Source organism: Thrips palmi, unplaced genomic scaffold (genome assembly GCF_012932325.1).
Source record: "Thrips palmi isolate BJ-2018 unplaced genomic scaffold, TpBJ-2018v1 HiC_scaffold_12, whole genome shotgun sequence".
Lineage (NCBI taxonomy): Eukaryota > Metazoa > Arthropoda > Insecta > Thysanoptera > Thripidae > Thrips > Thrips palmi.
The window spans coordinates 12494241-12508389 of NW_023144623.1; the positions used below are offsets into that span (position 1 = coordinate 12494241).

At 44.3% G+C, this 14149-nt stretch overlaps 3 protein-coding genes across 26 annotated transcripts in view; 1 reads left to right on the top strand and 2 right to left on the bottom strand.

Annotated features, from left to right (window-relative positions):
* Positions 1–3055, top strand: part of LOC117640223 (glutamate receptor 1) — a 239956-nt gene extending 236901 nt beyond the window's left edge. The window contains exons 18-20 of one of the 2 annotated variants that reach the window (XM_034376550.1): positions 16–150; positions 302–385; positions 1595–3055. In XM_034376550.1, the coding sequence (XP_034232441.1) occupies positions 16–150; positions 302–385; positions 1595–1675 (300 nt within the window). In that variant the 3' untranslated portion in view covers positions 1676–3055. The remainder of the gene's footprint in view (positions 1–15; positions 151–301; positions 386–1594) is intronic. The other variant, XM_034376552.1, reaches the window with a different exon arrangement.
* Positions 3056–5266: 2211 nt separating this feature from the next.
* Positions 5267–7404, bottom strand: LOC117640224. 4 transcript variants are annotated; one of them, XM_034376556.1, is made up of 7 exons: positions 7319–7404; positions 6695–7031; positions 6509–6629; positions 6245–6420; positions 6120–6160; positions 5901–6025; positions 5267–5822 (listed from the first exon to the last, which is right to left on the bottom strand). In XM_034376556.1, the coding sequence occupies exons 3-7, from the start codon at positions 6511–6513 to the stop codon at positions 5699–5701; spliced, it is 471 nt and encodes a 156-aa protein (XP_034232447.1). In that variant the 5' UTR covers positions 6514–6629; positions 6695–7031; positions 7319–7404; the 3' UTR covers positions 5267–5698. The 4 variants fall into 4 exon arrangements, with proteins under 4 accessions (XP_034232447.1, XP_034232444.1, XP_034232445.1 ...); XM_034376553.1 differs by having other exon boundaries at positions 6120–6420; XM_034376554.1 differs by lacking the exon at positions 7319–7404 and having other exon boundaries at positions 6120–6420; positions 6695–7128.
* A 4159-nt stretch (positions 7405–11563) lies between these two features.
* LOC117640294 (TLD domain-containing protein 2) overlaps positions 11564–14149 on the bottom strand; it is a 156562-nt gene continuing 153976 nt past the window's right edge. For 19 of the 20 annotated variants that reach the window (XM_034376666.1, XM_034376669.1, XM_034376662.1 and 16 more), the window contains one exon: positions 14004–14145. In XM_034376666.1, the coding sequence (XP_034232557.1) occupies positions 14010–14145 (136 nt within the window). In that variant the 3' untranslated portion in view covers positions 14004–14009. Of the gene's footprint in view, positions 14146–14149 lie in introns of all 20 variants that reach the window. The other variant, XM_034376660.1, reaches the window with a different exon arrangement.

The window sequence follows — 14149 nt, forward strand, 5'->3', positions numbered from 1 at the left end:
CTGTCCTTGTTGCAGGACCACACGAACGAGCTGTCGCTGAGCAACATCGCGGGTGTCTTCTACATCCTCATCGGCGGCCTCATCGTGGCGCTGGCCGTCGCGCTCATAGAGTTCTTCTACAAGTCGCACTCCGAGGCCACCAGGGCGAAGGTGAGCTCGCCTGCAGTACCGCCGTCACTCTGTCTCTCTCACACTCATGGGGTGGGAGAGAGGCAGAGCGACGAAGCCTTCACTTTAGCGGCCTTCTGACTACCCTTCGTTGTGGACTGGAACTGAATTGTTGTCTTGTTCCCGCTAACAGATCCCGCTCTCGGACGCCATGAAGGCGAAGGCGCGGCTCACCATGGCCGGCCCGCGGGACTTCGACAACGGCCGGGTAAGTACGGTACGTACTCGCCACGGTCGCTCTGTCTCTCTCGCACCCATAGGGGCCGCCCCGTGAGTGCGAGAGAGGCAGAACGACGAAAACGTCTCTCGGAATCAGTCTGCGCAGCGAGGCAGCCTCACCTCTCTTGTCGTTGTTCGTTGGCGCGAAAGCAACCTGTCGGATTTCACCTCGGCCCGCCGGTGGCTGGCGGTCCGGCCCGGCCCAGCCAGCAGGCCCAGCCCGGCCAGGCCCAGCCCGGGCCCACATGACGACAGTAGGCGGAGAACAAGGAGAAATTACTGCCGCGGAGTGTGCAGAAAAAATGAAATAAAGCTTTGCTCCCCGCGCTTTGCCAAGAAAGTTTTTACTTATGTGGCTATCAAAAAAAGAGAGAGAGAGCCGGAGGGGAGGGCATGGCTGCAGGGGTGAGGATGTCCCTGTGCCAAAGTGATAAAGTGCCCTGTTGACGTTGGACTCGATGGCAGCGCGGGGTGGCGGCGGAGTGAGAGAGAGAGAGAGAGAGAGAGAGAGAGAGAGAGAGAGAGAGAGAGAGAGAGAGAGAGAGAGAGAGAGAGAGAGAGAGAGAGAGAGAGAGTTGGGGAGCCGAGGAGACAACGGCCTGCCGCGAGAATTTGGCGGATAGAATAAGTTGGAGTCTGGAGTTGGCGCCAAACGGTGGAAAAATGAAGTGCAAGCAGAGTCGCTTCTCACCGTCCTGGTCCAACAAGTAACGAGAACGAGGTCATTTGCGGGCGACGTGTCGGCGGGGGAAACTTTTGGGCCTCCCTTTTGGTGTTGTGTGGCCACGTGTGGCAGCGGCCGACCGCGCGTCGACTCGACTTCGTTGCCAGACTCACTGCGTACAAAAGTACGGAAATTTTAACAGGATCCTCTCACGCATAAAGAGCAGATAAAAAATGTTTGCAATGTGGCACTTTTTCAATTTTTAATGTAAAATAAAAACATGTCTTGCCTGCGCACGAGCGCCTGTGATCGGGCGGGTAGGCAACCCGGCGGGCACGGCAGTGTGACGGGCGCGCTGCCTGCACTTCATTACCATTAAGGGCTAGACCACACATGATCGTAAAGCTTCTTATTTCCACCGCCACCCTCGCCATCCTGGCAAATCTTCCCTCCCAGTGGAGTGGTGGTGTCTACTGCGAGGAGAGGCTCCCCGCCTTGGCGCGAGTAGAAGCAGCCGTCTCACGGTGTTGTCTCTGTCCGCAGTACTACAGCCCGGCCGGGCAGATGTCGGTGCCGGACTGCTCCGGCGACCAGGTGCACGGCAACACGCACACGCAAGTCTGATGGTGGCCCGAGGGCGTCCACTCCCGGCACGGCATCCTCGCCACCAACGCCGCCGAGCCCTGCCGCCACGGGGAGGACGACTCCTAGACCCACCCCGTCAGTGTGTGTGCGGCGGCCGCTGGACTCCTGCTGGACTCCTGCTGGACTGCGAGGCAGAGTGTGGACGCCTTCGTGAACGCGTTCGGGACAGGCTCTCCAAGTTCTGGGGACTGCCTGCCGATCACGGGCGAAAGGCAAAAGAGGACGATTTCGCCTCCCTCAGCGCCTTTGGGCGTCTCCGCCGACGTGGCGCTGGGCGCCATGTTGGACGTCCTGGTGAGGCGCGTGTGAGGGAGGGTGACTGTGTGACGCCCCGTGTGCCCGTCCAAGTACCGCGCAAGACTGTGAGTGTGTGTGTGTGTGTTAGCACGGCGCCGCGCTCAGAGACAGAAGAGAGAAAAAAGAAAATAGTCTATATAAATTTATTACTGGAAATGAGAGATATTTATTTGCTGTTTGTGTTGTTGTTTTTCGTGTTTGCTGGCAAAGGACTATATTACTGTGTGTGCGACTCGCCGCCGCTGGGCTGCGCGGCCCGTTCCTGGCTGGCACTGTGGTGGCGCGGCAGCAGCCTGCTAGCAGGCAGCGCGGCTGGCAAGGTCGGACAAGGTCGGAACGGAGCGGTTGGGTGCATTCGCACGGCCCCGGTGCAGCAACGTGAGCAACGTGCAGCACCCCGGGGAACACGGCACGGCCGGGCCGGTCCCTCGACTTGCCCGTGACTTATCATAATGTCTAACCGGTGAGCTTGGCCTCGTCAGGACTTTTGAGAGGGCATTCCCTGGAGTGTTCGCGCCCAAAGTTCGCGCCGCTTTCTGCGAAGGGCCAAAGTCGATGAGGCACTGTTATGAAATGAGTTGTTAATCTAGCAGGCCGTCCCGTCAACATTATTGGGACGCGAAGAATGGGGCGATTAAAATTATGTTGACATGACCTTTTAAGTAAAAAGAGAGTTTTTTTAAGAAATGAGAAAAAATGGCAAAAACAGTGCTTTTTGTGTTGTACTTAAGTTGCTATAAGAAAGGTCCCCTTGATGTAATTTTATCGCATCTATTCTGTATGGGAAATATTTTGGTTGTTTGGTTTGAAGTAATGAAATATAATGAAACAAAGTTCAGGTTGCAGTTGTTAGATTCTGTTTTAATGTTACGTTTTCTAGCAAGGTGAGGTGTAGTGAACTGGAAATCTGTGAGTTTGTATTTGTTTGAGTGTGCATGTGTGTTTTTAGCCTCCCAGAATGCCAAAGTGAGCATTTCTTTTGTGTGAAAGGTTTTGTTAATATTTTTTACTTGTTGGGGAACACTTTGAAGATTTTTTTTTACACTGTGAAAGCATGGGATGGTTAATTAACACTAGAAGCGCCGGGTTTTCGGATTACCGTAGAGCGCCGAGCGGGCCAATTTGACCCACGGGCATTTTCGTCGTACATGTCAACTCTTGAACCGTCATTTCGACCCAAAGGGAACCTAACACGGATTTGTAGACCCTTAGCAAGTCAAAGGATAAAATTTGGTGCACAGGGGTCACAGGGGACGAGGTAGGCAACCCGCAAACCATGATTTGCTGTTCTTAGAGTTTTCTACTGTGCCTCGTTGCCGAAACGTTTTTAATGATAATAGATGGCGTAATTGTAATCGCCTTATGATCAAGATAGTGACTTTTAATCAAATTATTGAACCGCAGACCATTAAGACCTGGCCAAACCTTCAAAGCATAGCAGCAAGGCATGCCCGGAAACCAGGGTTCATAGCAACGGAGAGCTCATAGTAAGGAGGATTGAGTGCTCGATTGAGTGTGTGCTAAAAAGGCTGGAATGTAAGAGACATGTGTAAACACCCTCGGGTACACAATAAACTCGCCACAACCAGCAAGGCGCGTAGTGGGATCTAATTTGCGTCCGTTCGTCAACTAGCATTCAGTGATCTGTCCTAACCAGTTTTGCTCCTGCTGTATCCCTGGAGATGGGTTTCCGTGTCGTTCATCGTCCTGACCGGATTGTACAGAATTAGGGAATGAATAGTTGCCGAGCTAGTTAAAATGTACGGAGGCAAGTGAATTACCTTGAAACACTAGACACGAGAGCAACAAAGTGGATCTCGGCATTTTATTTATCTCTTTACGCATGAGTAAGTGATGGAGTCCTTTGACCCAAGGATTCGGGCTGAGCGTGCTATGAGTGCCACTGAAGGTAGACTAGCGGCTCAGTGTTCGAGAGGCACCCTAGGGCGTTTAGAAGTCAATCGGTACCCAAAATGCCTAAGAATTGGCAGTTTACGTCAAAGGAACTGCACGATGTCTCCAGCCAAAATGTATTGCGGGTTGCCTACTTCGTGAACGCGGAACGGACGCATTCCTAATATGACGTAAGTTATTTTTAGTGGTGAAGAGTCAGTTCATAAGCTCGTTATGTTGTGTAAAACGCGAAAATATGGTCAAAATGCCGTGTGGGTCAATTTGGCCCGCTTGGCGCTTTTTTATGGTAAAAGTCAATTTATCTGGTCAAATATGGTCCGAGAACGTTCAGATTTCGAATTTAGACGCATTTCATCATTTTTAGAAGGGAAGTAAAGAAATTTAGTGATTTGGTTGCATGTTTTTTAGCCTCCCAGAATGCCAAAGTGAGCATTTCTTTTGTGTGAAAGGTTTTGTTAATATTTTTTACTTGTTGGGGAACACTTTGAAGATTTTTTTTTACACTGTGAAAGCATGGGATGGTTAATTAATTCACTCTTCTGTGAAAAAAAAAACAACAAAAAAAATTACGAAACAATTTTCAAAGTGACTTACCTATTACCTGTGTACAGGCCTAAATGTGTTTGAAGATTTTTGCTTCATCCAATTTGCAAAAGGAATGTTGCCTTTCGTTAAGTATCCATTACAGGCAATGTCAAGTCTGTTTACAGGATGACACTGCCATGTTCATATATGTAAAAAAAAAAACAAGAAAAAGAATTAAGTTCGTCCGTAATTTATTAAGTCCTGCCAAACTGTTCATACGAACAAAACAAAATAGGCACCAGAACAAAGTAAACAAAAATCTGATTTGACCACTCTATAGAGATTGGTCCTTTGAAAGACTGCCCGTTTGCATATTCTAAAAGTTAGTATCAGTGGGGAGGAGCTGTGAGTGTTGTTCTTTAGGAAATGTGATGCTCTAGCCACCATGGAATGGAGTGATTTTCTATCCCAGACTGCCATTGTCAATAAATCAAAATGTCTCAATTTTTCAGCCGTTGACCTCAGAAAAGGTCCAGAAATTCCTGTGTTTTCTGTCGTTATCTCAGCCAAACAGATCATCTAGTGAATCATAATGTTTAACTTTACATATCAGATTAATATTCGATTTCCGTTCATCACAAGGAATAATTAACTCCTTCACTTAATTTGCTGAGGACAAGAGGATCAATAGAGATAATAAAACATTGGCTTGACAAAATTTCATTTTCAAAAATTCAAAGTTTTGAGGATTGGCTGATCCATTACATTTATTTGTAGAACCATATATTTCCATGGCTAACGTGACAAAGTCACCTGATAGTCTATAAGGATCAAAGCATGCTCAAAGTAGCATATTTATTGGCAAAATAAGTAAAACGAAAATAGAAAAAAGTTACACAAACTGTGTTTTGTGGGTACCCTGTAAATAAAATGAGTTGTATAGCAGATCATTGCTTCAATTCAACTGATTGAAAAAAATTATTAAAAAGGAACATTGTACATAATGTAATTTTGACAAGAACCAACAAGGAGCAGACTGTTTTTTTGCGTGTTATTCAAAATTATCAGCAATGCAAAAACATTAGACCAGTCCGCTTATGTTTTATTATTTTGAAACCGTGACTTGGAAACTGTATGTATTTTAAAATGTTGTATCTTAATAACAAACATCTTTTTTTAACCATACATTGTACATACATTATGGATGATATGTTGAATAAAACGTAAGTCACAAACTCAGCCTATTTTCATTCATACCATCTTTTCTTACAGCACACTCAGCCTTATGTCAGGATAGTCACATCTTCTGAGCGTTATGGCAGGTTGTGGTCCTGGAGGGTAGAGAGTGTAGTGGCCATTGCACACGTCAGTTCGAAACGCTGATCCGACCCTACAACAAATGCACAGCACACATATCAGACCTGATATTGTGTTGAAAACTTATTACTGTAGTGAACTTAAGCAGCACCTTTCCAAACTCCTTTTGTCTTGTCCAATCCATGGACTCAGTTGGTAATGTTCTTGTGGAGGACGTAAGGGAATGATTCTCCTCTCATACAGTGGCCGTCTTTTATTCTGTACAGGAGGCTCATCCTAAACAAAATGCAATTTTTTTTAAAGCGTTACATAAAAAATTACCGTAAAAAGAACATTTTTTTCTCAGGTCTAAGATAGTTGTGACGTTAACCTGAATCACTTGATTTGGCTCCGGAGCATGGCCTTCATTGGCTGCAGTGACAGAGAGTTGCAAAATTATCAAGAACTGTTTTTTTCTGTTGTGGGGATAGGATTGCTTGTCCTGCCGAAGCTTACCAACTTGTCCCGGAATGTAATAGCTGGGATCATCCAGCTCCATTTTCTCCACCATCGCGACGGGTACGCTGCTCTTTGCGAGTTTGCAGAAATTGTAGTCGTTGGCGTCGCCCACCGGCCTGCCCGGGCGACTCAGCGACCCGTTGTACCAAAAGGGCGTGGGCCACATGAGGGAGCTGAGCGGGGCAGAATCATTGGCACTGAAAGTGGACCATGGTGGCGCCACGCGCTGGCACGCCACTGCAGCATCATGCCGCCGCGCACCTCATTGGCAGAACCACCGGCTCCGGCTTGTCTGTTGGCGGAGGCTGCGGAGGGGGCGGGGGTTCCGAGGGGCAGCTGTTGCCCGCAGGGTCCTTCGGGAACGGGAACAAAGCCTGGCGCACTGAAGCAGGGAGTTGCACTTGCGCGCCAGCGCGTTACAGGGAAGGGCGCGTGTCCGAGTCCGACCTTGTGGGTAGCGGCGCGTGGGCTGGGCGAGCTTCACCACCTTGGCGCTGGCCAGGCTCGGCGCAGGCACCCAGTCGGCGCGCTGTGCGATCGCCTTCAGCTCCAGCACGGTGGGGTGCAGCTGCACGTCCTGGAATCTGAGGGGCACCGTCACCGACCGCAGCGGACTCCGAGCTGCTCTCGACGGGCAGGTCCCGCTTGCCGCACCCCGTGTTGACGCCGGTGCCGAAGTGGTGGTGCGTGCGCGGCACGGTGGGCACGGTCTTCATGCGCTCCCCGAACACGGGCAGCAGGTTGACGCCGCCGTACAGGCCGAAGTGGCTGCCGTAAGACGCGTCTGGGGGACACAGCGCACAGCGGGTCAGAGGACCGGCGCCGGCGGCCAAAACTCCAAACGCGTTTTGAGCTCCAGAGTCGCTAAATCGGACTCTAACCAATCGTGGGACCCCACCAATGGATTCCTCGCTCGGAGAGCGATCCATTGGTGGGGTCACACACTCGATTCGAATCCTGTTTAGTGACTCTGGAACTCGAGGCGCGTCCAGGATTTTGACCGCCTGCATCGGGCTTCTGGCCCACTGTGCGGGGCGGGGGCATTGCCGGCACCACGGTCGACGTGCTCACCTCGGTAGTGCTTGACCTCGCGGACGTAGCGTGCGACGGAGGGCTGCGTGGCCCTCGGCGGCAGCCCGATGGTGTGGGCGTCGTCCGACAGGAACGTTGGGCACACGTCCACCTCTTTGAGCACGGACGGGGCGATGTCGCGCTCCCAGCCCGCGCCGCGGTCCGCCGGCTGTCGGAACGGCCAATGACCCAATGACGTCATTTCTTGACGCGGAATCAAGCGTGAGACCGAATCGACGTTCGTTGGCGAGAGAGAGAGAGAGAGAGAGAGAGAGAGAGAAGACCCACCGGGAGCACGAGAGGCAGGCAGGGCCCGTACTTGCGGCGGGCCCGCCCTGCCCCTTCAAACACGACGGCCATGGTCGGGGCCGCGGGGCGGCGGGGCCCTCGGCACTGCAAAGCACAACAGTACCGCCATCACCATGGAACTAGCCGGCGCAGCGGGCCGACCGGGCCACCCGCCAAAACGTACTATTTCGGATCCATGTAGGCTGTTTCTCTGACGGAAATTTTGAAATGTTTTTTGGTGGCATCAGTGAGTGTGTTGGAATGGTAACTAAGAAATAAAAATACACATTTGTTTTGCCATTCTTTTTATTTACAACTAGCACCACACATTAAAAACAGTGCCTACAGTATAGCTATACTGCAGAAACGAGATCGACTCATATTGATTTGTGTTCTTGCAGAAACAGAAGCCACGACAAGAGACTTAACTTCGCCAAATTTTCAGCAACCACAACTATGTGCTACGGTTTTTCCTTATTTAAAGTCTAAGACAGTGAGCACTACTTTGGGCTTCACTCCGGCCATTACAGCTAACCATTTAACGCGCAGAAAGCAAGTTTAGCACTTCAGAAAATATAATAACAGACGCACAAATGCATCTAAAAAGACTTTATAGGTTTTATTGGTTCAGAGACGAAACTTATCACTATTGTTCCATTTCGTATGTCAGCGGTTTTTTGAGAACGCACGTTTTTGTGCTTTGGAAGTGCAGGGGCAGATCCAACTTCGGGAGGACGCGTAGCTCCATTGGCCTACTGACAGGGTGCCTCACCTTCCACTCTTTTAAGGCGAATCGGACTCAGACCACCGGAATACTTGGAATCTTTGGGGCCTCTGCACCGCACCTGTTACCTTGAGCTCAGGAGGGGAAAGAAAAGGTTTGGGGGGGTCGCGAGGTCTTTCCTTCCTCGCGGCGCATTCATGGCAAAAATCACTCGGATTTAGGGCAGAGAGCCTTAGCATCGACCCAATGACATGCTTCGTTTTGGTTTCTTTGTGCTGGCCGTGGTCCAACCAAGGACCAGACTTTTAATTCGATAGGCCGATATTGGTTTTGAAGAGTTTCCGCACGATGCAGCTGCTGGTACTTGAGCAAGTAGTGGTTTGCGCAAGGAGGCGACGACTCTTGTGTCCTGTGGCTCTGCCTGCTCTGCCCTCGCTCAGGCCCCACCTCTTGCCCACGTCTCAAAGGGGGGGAAGGGGGTTACTGATATTTGGTTCACTTAGAAAAAGTAAAAGGCCGAAAACTAGTTTGTGCACTCGTTTGTTTCATCAAACCAGGGAAAGCTGCGGGAGACAGTTCACGTTTTTAAGAAGCGACTTAATGGTGTACTAACACATTTTTTTTCACAGCCCCTATTAGAGTTGGTAACAACCAGCTCTCTATATAAGCGTAGAATTTTTTTTCGTGCCTTGTGGCAATGCGGTAATTGCAGCTTGATTATGTTCTCATTCATTTCTACAACTTCCATTTAGCTCCAAGATCTTTTTCTTAATCTACACAGTACTGTTCTGTGAAGCATCTAACTAAGGCACAACATGACACTGGAGGAGAAAGTTACAGAGTTGATTTTGAAAGCTGTGCTAAGAACACATAGAACATGTTAATTTAGAGCAAGTGGTTTGAGCTTTGACTCTTCCAAATGGTTTTGGCCTATCTTACAAAATCCCCAAATAAATTAGCTGCAGTTGAGCTTGGAAAGGACACTCACAAAAGTATGAACATTTAAAAGCATAGCATGTCTTGCAAAATTAAGCTTGCAAATCAGTCTGAAAACTAATTGACATTGGGTAGTATTGAAATTCCTAAATTTTGCCAAACCATCTTACGAAAAAGAAAAAACAAACTTGCATTTACTTTCCTTGTCCCTGGTGCTTTAATTCGCCCTGCTGACCATAAAATACGAATTTTGGAAACGCTTTGTAAGAAACTTGTTGACTGAATATGATATAGTTTGTACCAAACCAATCATTTGGTCCTTGTAAAGAATGATAATTTCAGCGGCTTTCTCCTCTAAATTGCTTTTACCATACAGCCCATGTAAAACAAAAAAATTAGAAATAAAATAGTATTGTTTGAGATAAATCTACCAAAAATTAACTTAAGTGACACATTTGTTTGTTAATAAATAGAACAAGACATTACCACCATTAATCTTCTACGATTTATCTCAACTAATGCTCTTTTTATGTCAAATTTGTTTGTTCCACAAATTTTTGATGTGAAAAATCACAATACAAACAATTGACTAAGTTTAGCATAGTTCACATCAAGGATAGATAATTTATTACATCTAAACATTAATACTATCAGCAGACTTATATTATTGTACACATATATCATGTTAAAGCAAAGAATCCATAGGACCAACGTGCTTGGTTAGCTCAACTCCATCAAGTCACGTGGGAGTCCTTTTGTTGGCTTCCCCCTAAACATAGCTGTACAGTACTTGGCCAAAATATTAAATGGAGTTTTACAACCATTGCAAGTTCACAGTTGTAATTTTTTTTATTTTTTTTTGGAAATTGCGTTAACATGTTACCAATAGCTTTCTGTCAGAAACGTCTCATCCTTACAAAGCATTTTTTAACACAAATGTGGGCAAAGTCTCAATAAGTAATTAAATTTGGCCAGCAGGTTTCCAATAAAGCGCAATTTTATATTTCCTGCAGAATGTTCTCCTAGTAAGCTTTCTCCTATCAAGTTGACCTAATATGCACAAAGTTTCCCCTCAGATTCATTCTAATGGTGATAGGTTTTCCATTATCGAAATTTTGGAACTCACACTAGTGAGTCCTTTCCAGACATTATAATGCAGGATCATACAGATACCACTTTCCCATAGATTTTATACATCTGAAAACATTGCTGCTTCTGCCGTGTTGTTCCAAAAAGACAATGTCTGCTTTTCTAAACTCGTTGAGGAAAAAGAGGAAAAAACGCAATGCAGCATCAACATCAAAAAGAAGCAAATGACAAATTTTAACAATTTGTAAAAAATTTCTTCACTACTATCCTGGGATTAGACAAATGAGAATTGCTATGGGACGATTTGAATTTAGCTTTGCAGGGGTACGTACACATAATGCATTGGGAACCAGTAGGAGCCCTTCGCACCTGCTGAAAAATATCAAAATAACTGCACAAATGCGACTGCATGGGATAACACACCTTGTCATAAGAGTTTGTTCCAAAAATTAAATTTTGAGATGCAGTACTTTAAGACCTAAGCAAACCTTAAGATTGACTTGACAGTAATGAACCTCTCTTTTCTGCCTCAACACCAGAGGGAGTCTATCACATGGTAAACAATTTCATGGCAGAAACATGAGAGCTAAAGTAAACACTACAATTTCTTTCCCCATTTAACTAGAGATGAGCATAATGGGGCACCGCATAAAAATAATTACTAAAACATTCAAGTAGTGTCTACAAAATATTAGTCAAACAGAAATGAAATTTGGCTGCAATTCACTATTCTTTATACACAGGTGCTTCTCACCCAATTACTTATAACACCGATCAAAAGTATTCTTTAAATAGTGCCTGAAGGAACTCCTAGTAACAGCACTTCAATAAAAATATAAATCACATCCTATGTACAGATAGAACCTCTCCCCTAGTTATGCAGTAACAACACAAAGCTCAGTTGGAGCTCTACACTGACCCTGGAAACACTTGAAGCGCTACAAATTTCATTAAATTTCATTCTCTGCAGAAATACAGCAATGCTACTGTATGAATATGACAAGCAGACATTTAATATGCCATTAATCCAACAATAAAAACAGCAACTCAAAAAGTTTTGTTTTGGACACCAATCATTTGAAGACATCAAGAAAATATCATTTGTGTTTTCAATCATGTTTCTCAACCCATGTGATAGTTTGTGGTACACTGCTACTAAGAGTTTTAGATTTTAAAAAAAGCAAGCAAGCAAAATAAAAGGAAAGGGCAAAATGAAAAGGCTTTATTAAATGCAAAGGCAAATTGTGCAGTGAAAGTATTTTAATAACGTTAAATTTATACATATATACATTAACAGAAAAGTAAAACTACAGGCTCCACATTCCTCTCAGTCTCTTTGCAAAAGTACATCTCACCAAAATAATTTAAAAAAAGAAAAAAAATGACAACAGAAAAACAAACTAGAAAAGCTGCAACAAAATAAAAGAATCACAAATCTGATGTAACAGATTGAAAGAATAATTTGGCTGAACAAGCAACTTAGTTGAACGAGCAAAACAACTCAGCAAAACGAAAAATGACAAAATATGAAGATTATTTGAAATGGGTTGAGTTATCCAGTAACAAAAGTATTGGCATCATGGCACATCTTTGCTCTATAAAAAGTCTTGTTTCGGTCACAACAATAGTACAGCACAGATTGAAAAGGGCACCTTCTAACGAAAAGCTGGGCAAAAACTGACTCGAATATGACTGGTTAAAGGAGCAACACTGACTTTTCTATGTTTTAAATGAAACGTCTCAAATACTTTTCATTCTTCTAAATCTGCATGGAAAACACACATGAAGCTAATTCTACAGAGTGATACTTTAGCCATGGTATTTAAACATGGAAGAAAATACCACACTTCTATTGCTGTTGTTTCTCTTCCTTGAATCATCCTATGCAATGACGAACATCCACTGACTAAAGACAACAATAAATATATACATGTTCAGCGTAGCTTTAAGTATTTAGCATCTTGATCCCCATCACACTCTTGCTTTGCATTCCCATTGTCTCAGCCTAATCCTATCTCTCACTGTCTTTATGGCAGGCAAATATGTATGCCTCGAATTCCCCAGAATAAGATCAAACAAGTCGACATGATAAAATGAAATTCCCAATTTTCTCTTGTGATAAGGAGAGAATAGGACAAGGTAGATTATTGTTTTGGTCCATTATTATATATAAAATAGAGTTTGTACTAAAGAAACTTACTAAGATGGTTGCTTATTAGGAGCCACCTCAGTAAGAGAAATGTTAATGTTCACTGAAGGATTCATTCTTTTCTCCATCAAACAGCTATTTCATAACCTTTGTAGATTCAAGTGTGTACTGATTCATTAGAGAACTTGGCAGCCAGGAAAGTGAATTTGACCAGACTTCATACAAGCAATATAAATCAAGACTGACCTAGAGCCATAATGGGGTTCTTCAAAAATGTCTGAGTTGTAATGCACAGACAGAATTTGAAACAATTAGTTCACTTCATCCTAACAATCATGAAACATTTAAACAACTTCACAACACACAAGAATGATCCATAGACATATGATGACATATACGCAACAACTAATTGATACAAAGCTCTGTGTTGAGAAAAAAAAATCAACAAGTTCTAAAACAGTATAAATATAAAAGGTATTTATAATACATGTATTTATATTCTATTTACAACTATGTGTGTGCAGGCGGAACTGCATCAATGATGGCCATTGGTTTGTTTCCCCAATGGTATGTTAACAAGCACTGACAATTGGTTTCTGCTTTTTTTTTAACACGTGATTAATTTTTACACAACTCTGCTATTACTAGCTACACAGAGTACTCTCCTTATAATGAGAGGATTGGTAAAGCACATTGACATCATCACAATATTAGTAACTACATTGAATTGAAACTTTTGAGCAACTAGTTTCTGATATAACTCTACCACAGTCAAACATATGTTCATACAGTAATATAGATTCACAAATACATTATTTCATGGCAAAAACATGCAAAATATTTTGATCTATTCTACTTTAAACTGACAGACAATATGAAAATAACATACTAGAGCAATGTTACATTATCAATGCCTGTTCCTATGTTTAGTAGCACCCTAGTGAGTTTCACACAAATATGACCTCCTATAGAGTTTCACACAAAAAAATCACCTATTGAAAATTACTTGCATTACTTGGCAGCATAAAGCCTCTACTCTGACCACTTCAAGAATATTGCCATTCTATCAGAAGTATCATAATGAAATAAGGTCAATGCCTCATGACACGTAATTTGATAAAACAATCAAGCCTAATCAAGTTAAAGCAACAGTTCATTATTTGTTTCACATTGACAGATTCTTCAAGCCTTGCGCAAAGGTTGCAACAAAACTTGATAGAATACTCCATGGTTACTGATAATAATAATAATTTGAACACAAGTTATGTGGTTGACATAAAAGGGGAAACAAACTAAAGACATAAATAATCAGTATTAACACAAATATATCTCACAATAAAACACAATTTAGCAAGTTGTGAGGAAACACACAAACAGCTGATATGATGCACATATGTTTATGACGTTCCAGGGCAGGGTACACACACAATAATTAAAAAGACGACTAGTATTCTAAGTTGGGAATGGTAGCAAGCCACGCTGCGGATGCTGCTGGTGCATTCCTCTTAAATGAAAGCCCAGCATTCCAATGTTTTGACGACAAAGTCTTCATTGATTGACAGTGGATCATTCCCGTAAGTACTGCAAGACTGGGACCGGCCTTGGTATAAATCTCCATCTAGCCAAAGGCCAAAGCGCCCACTGT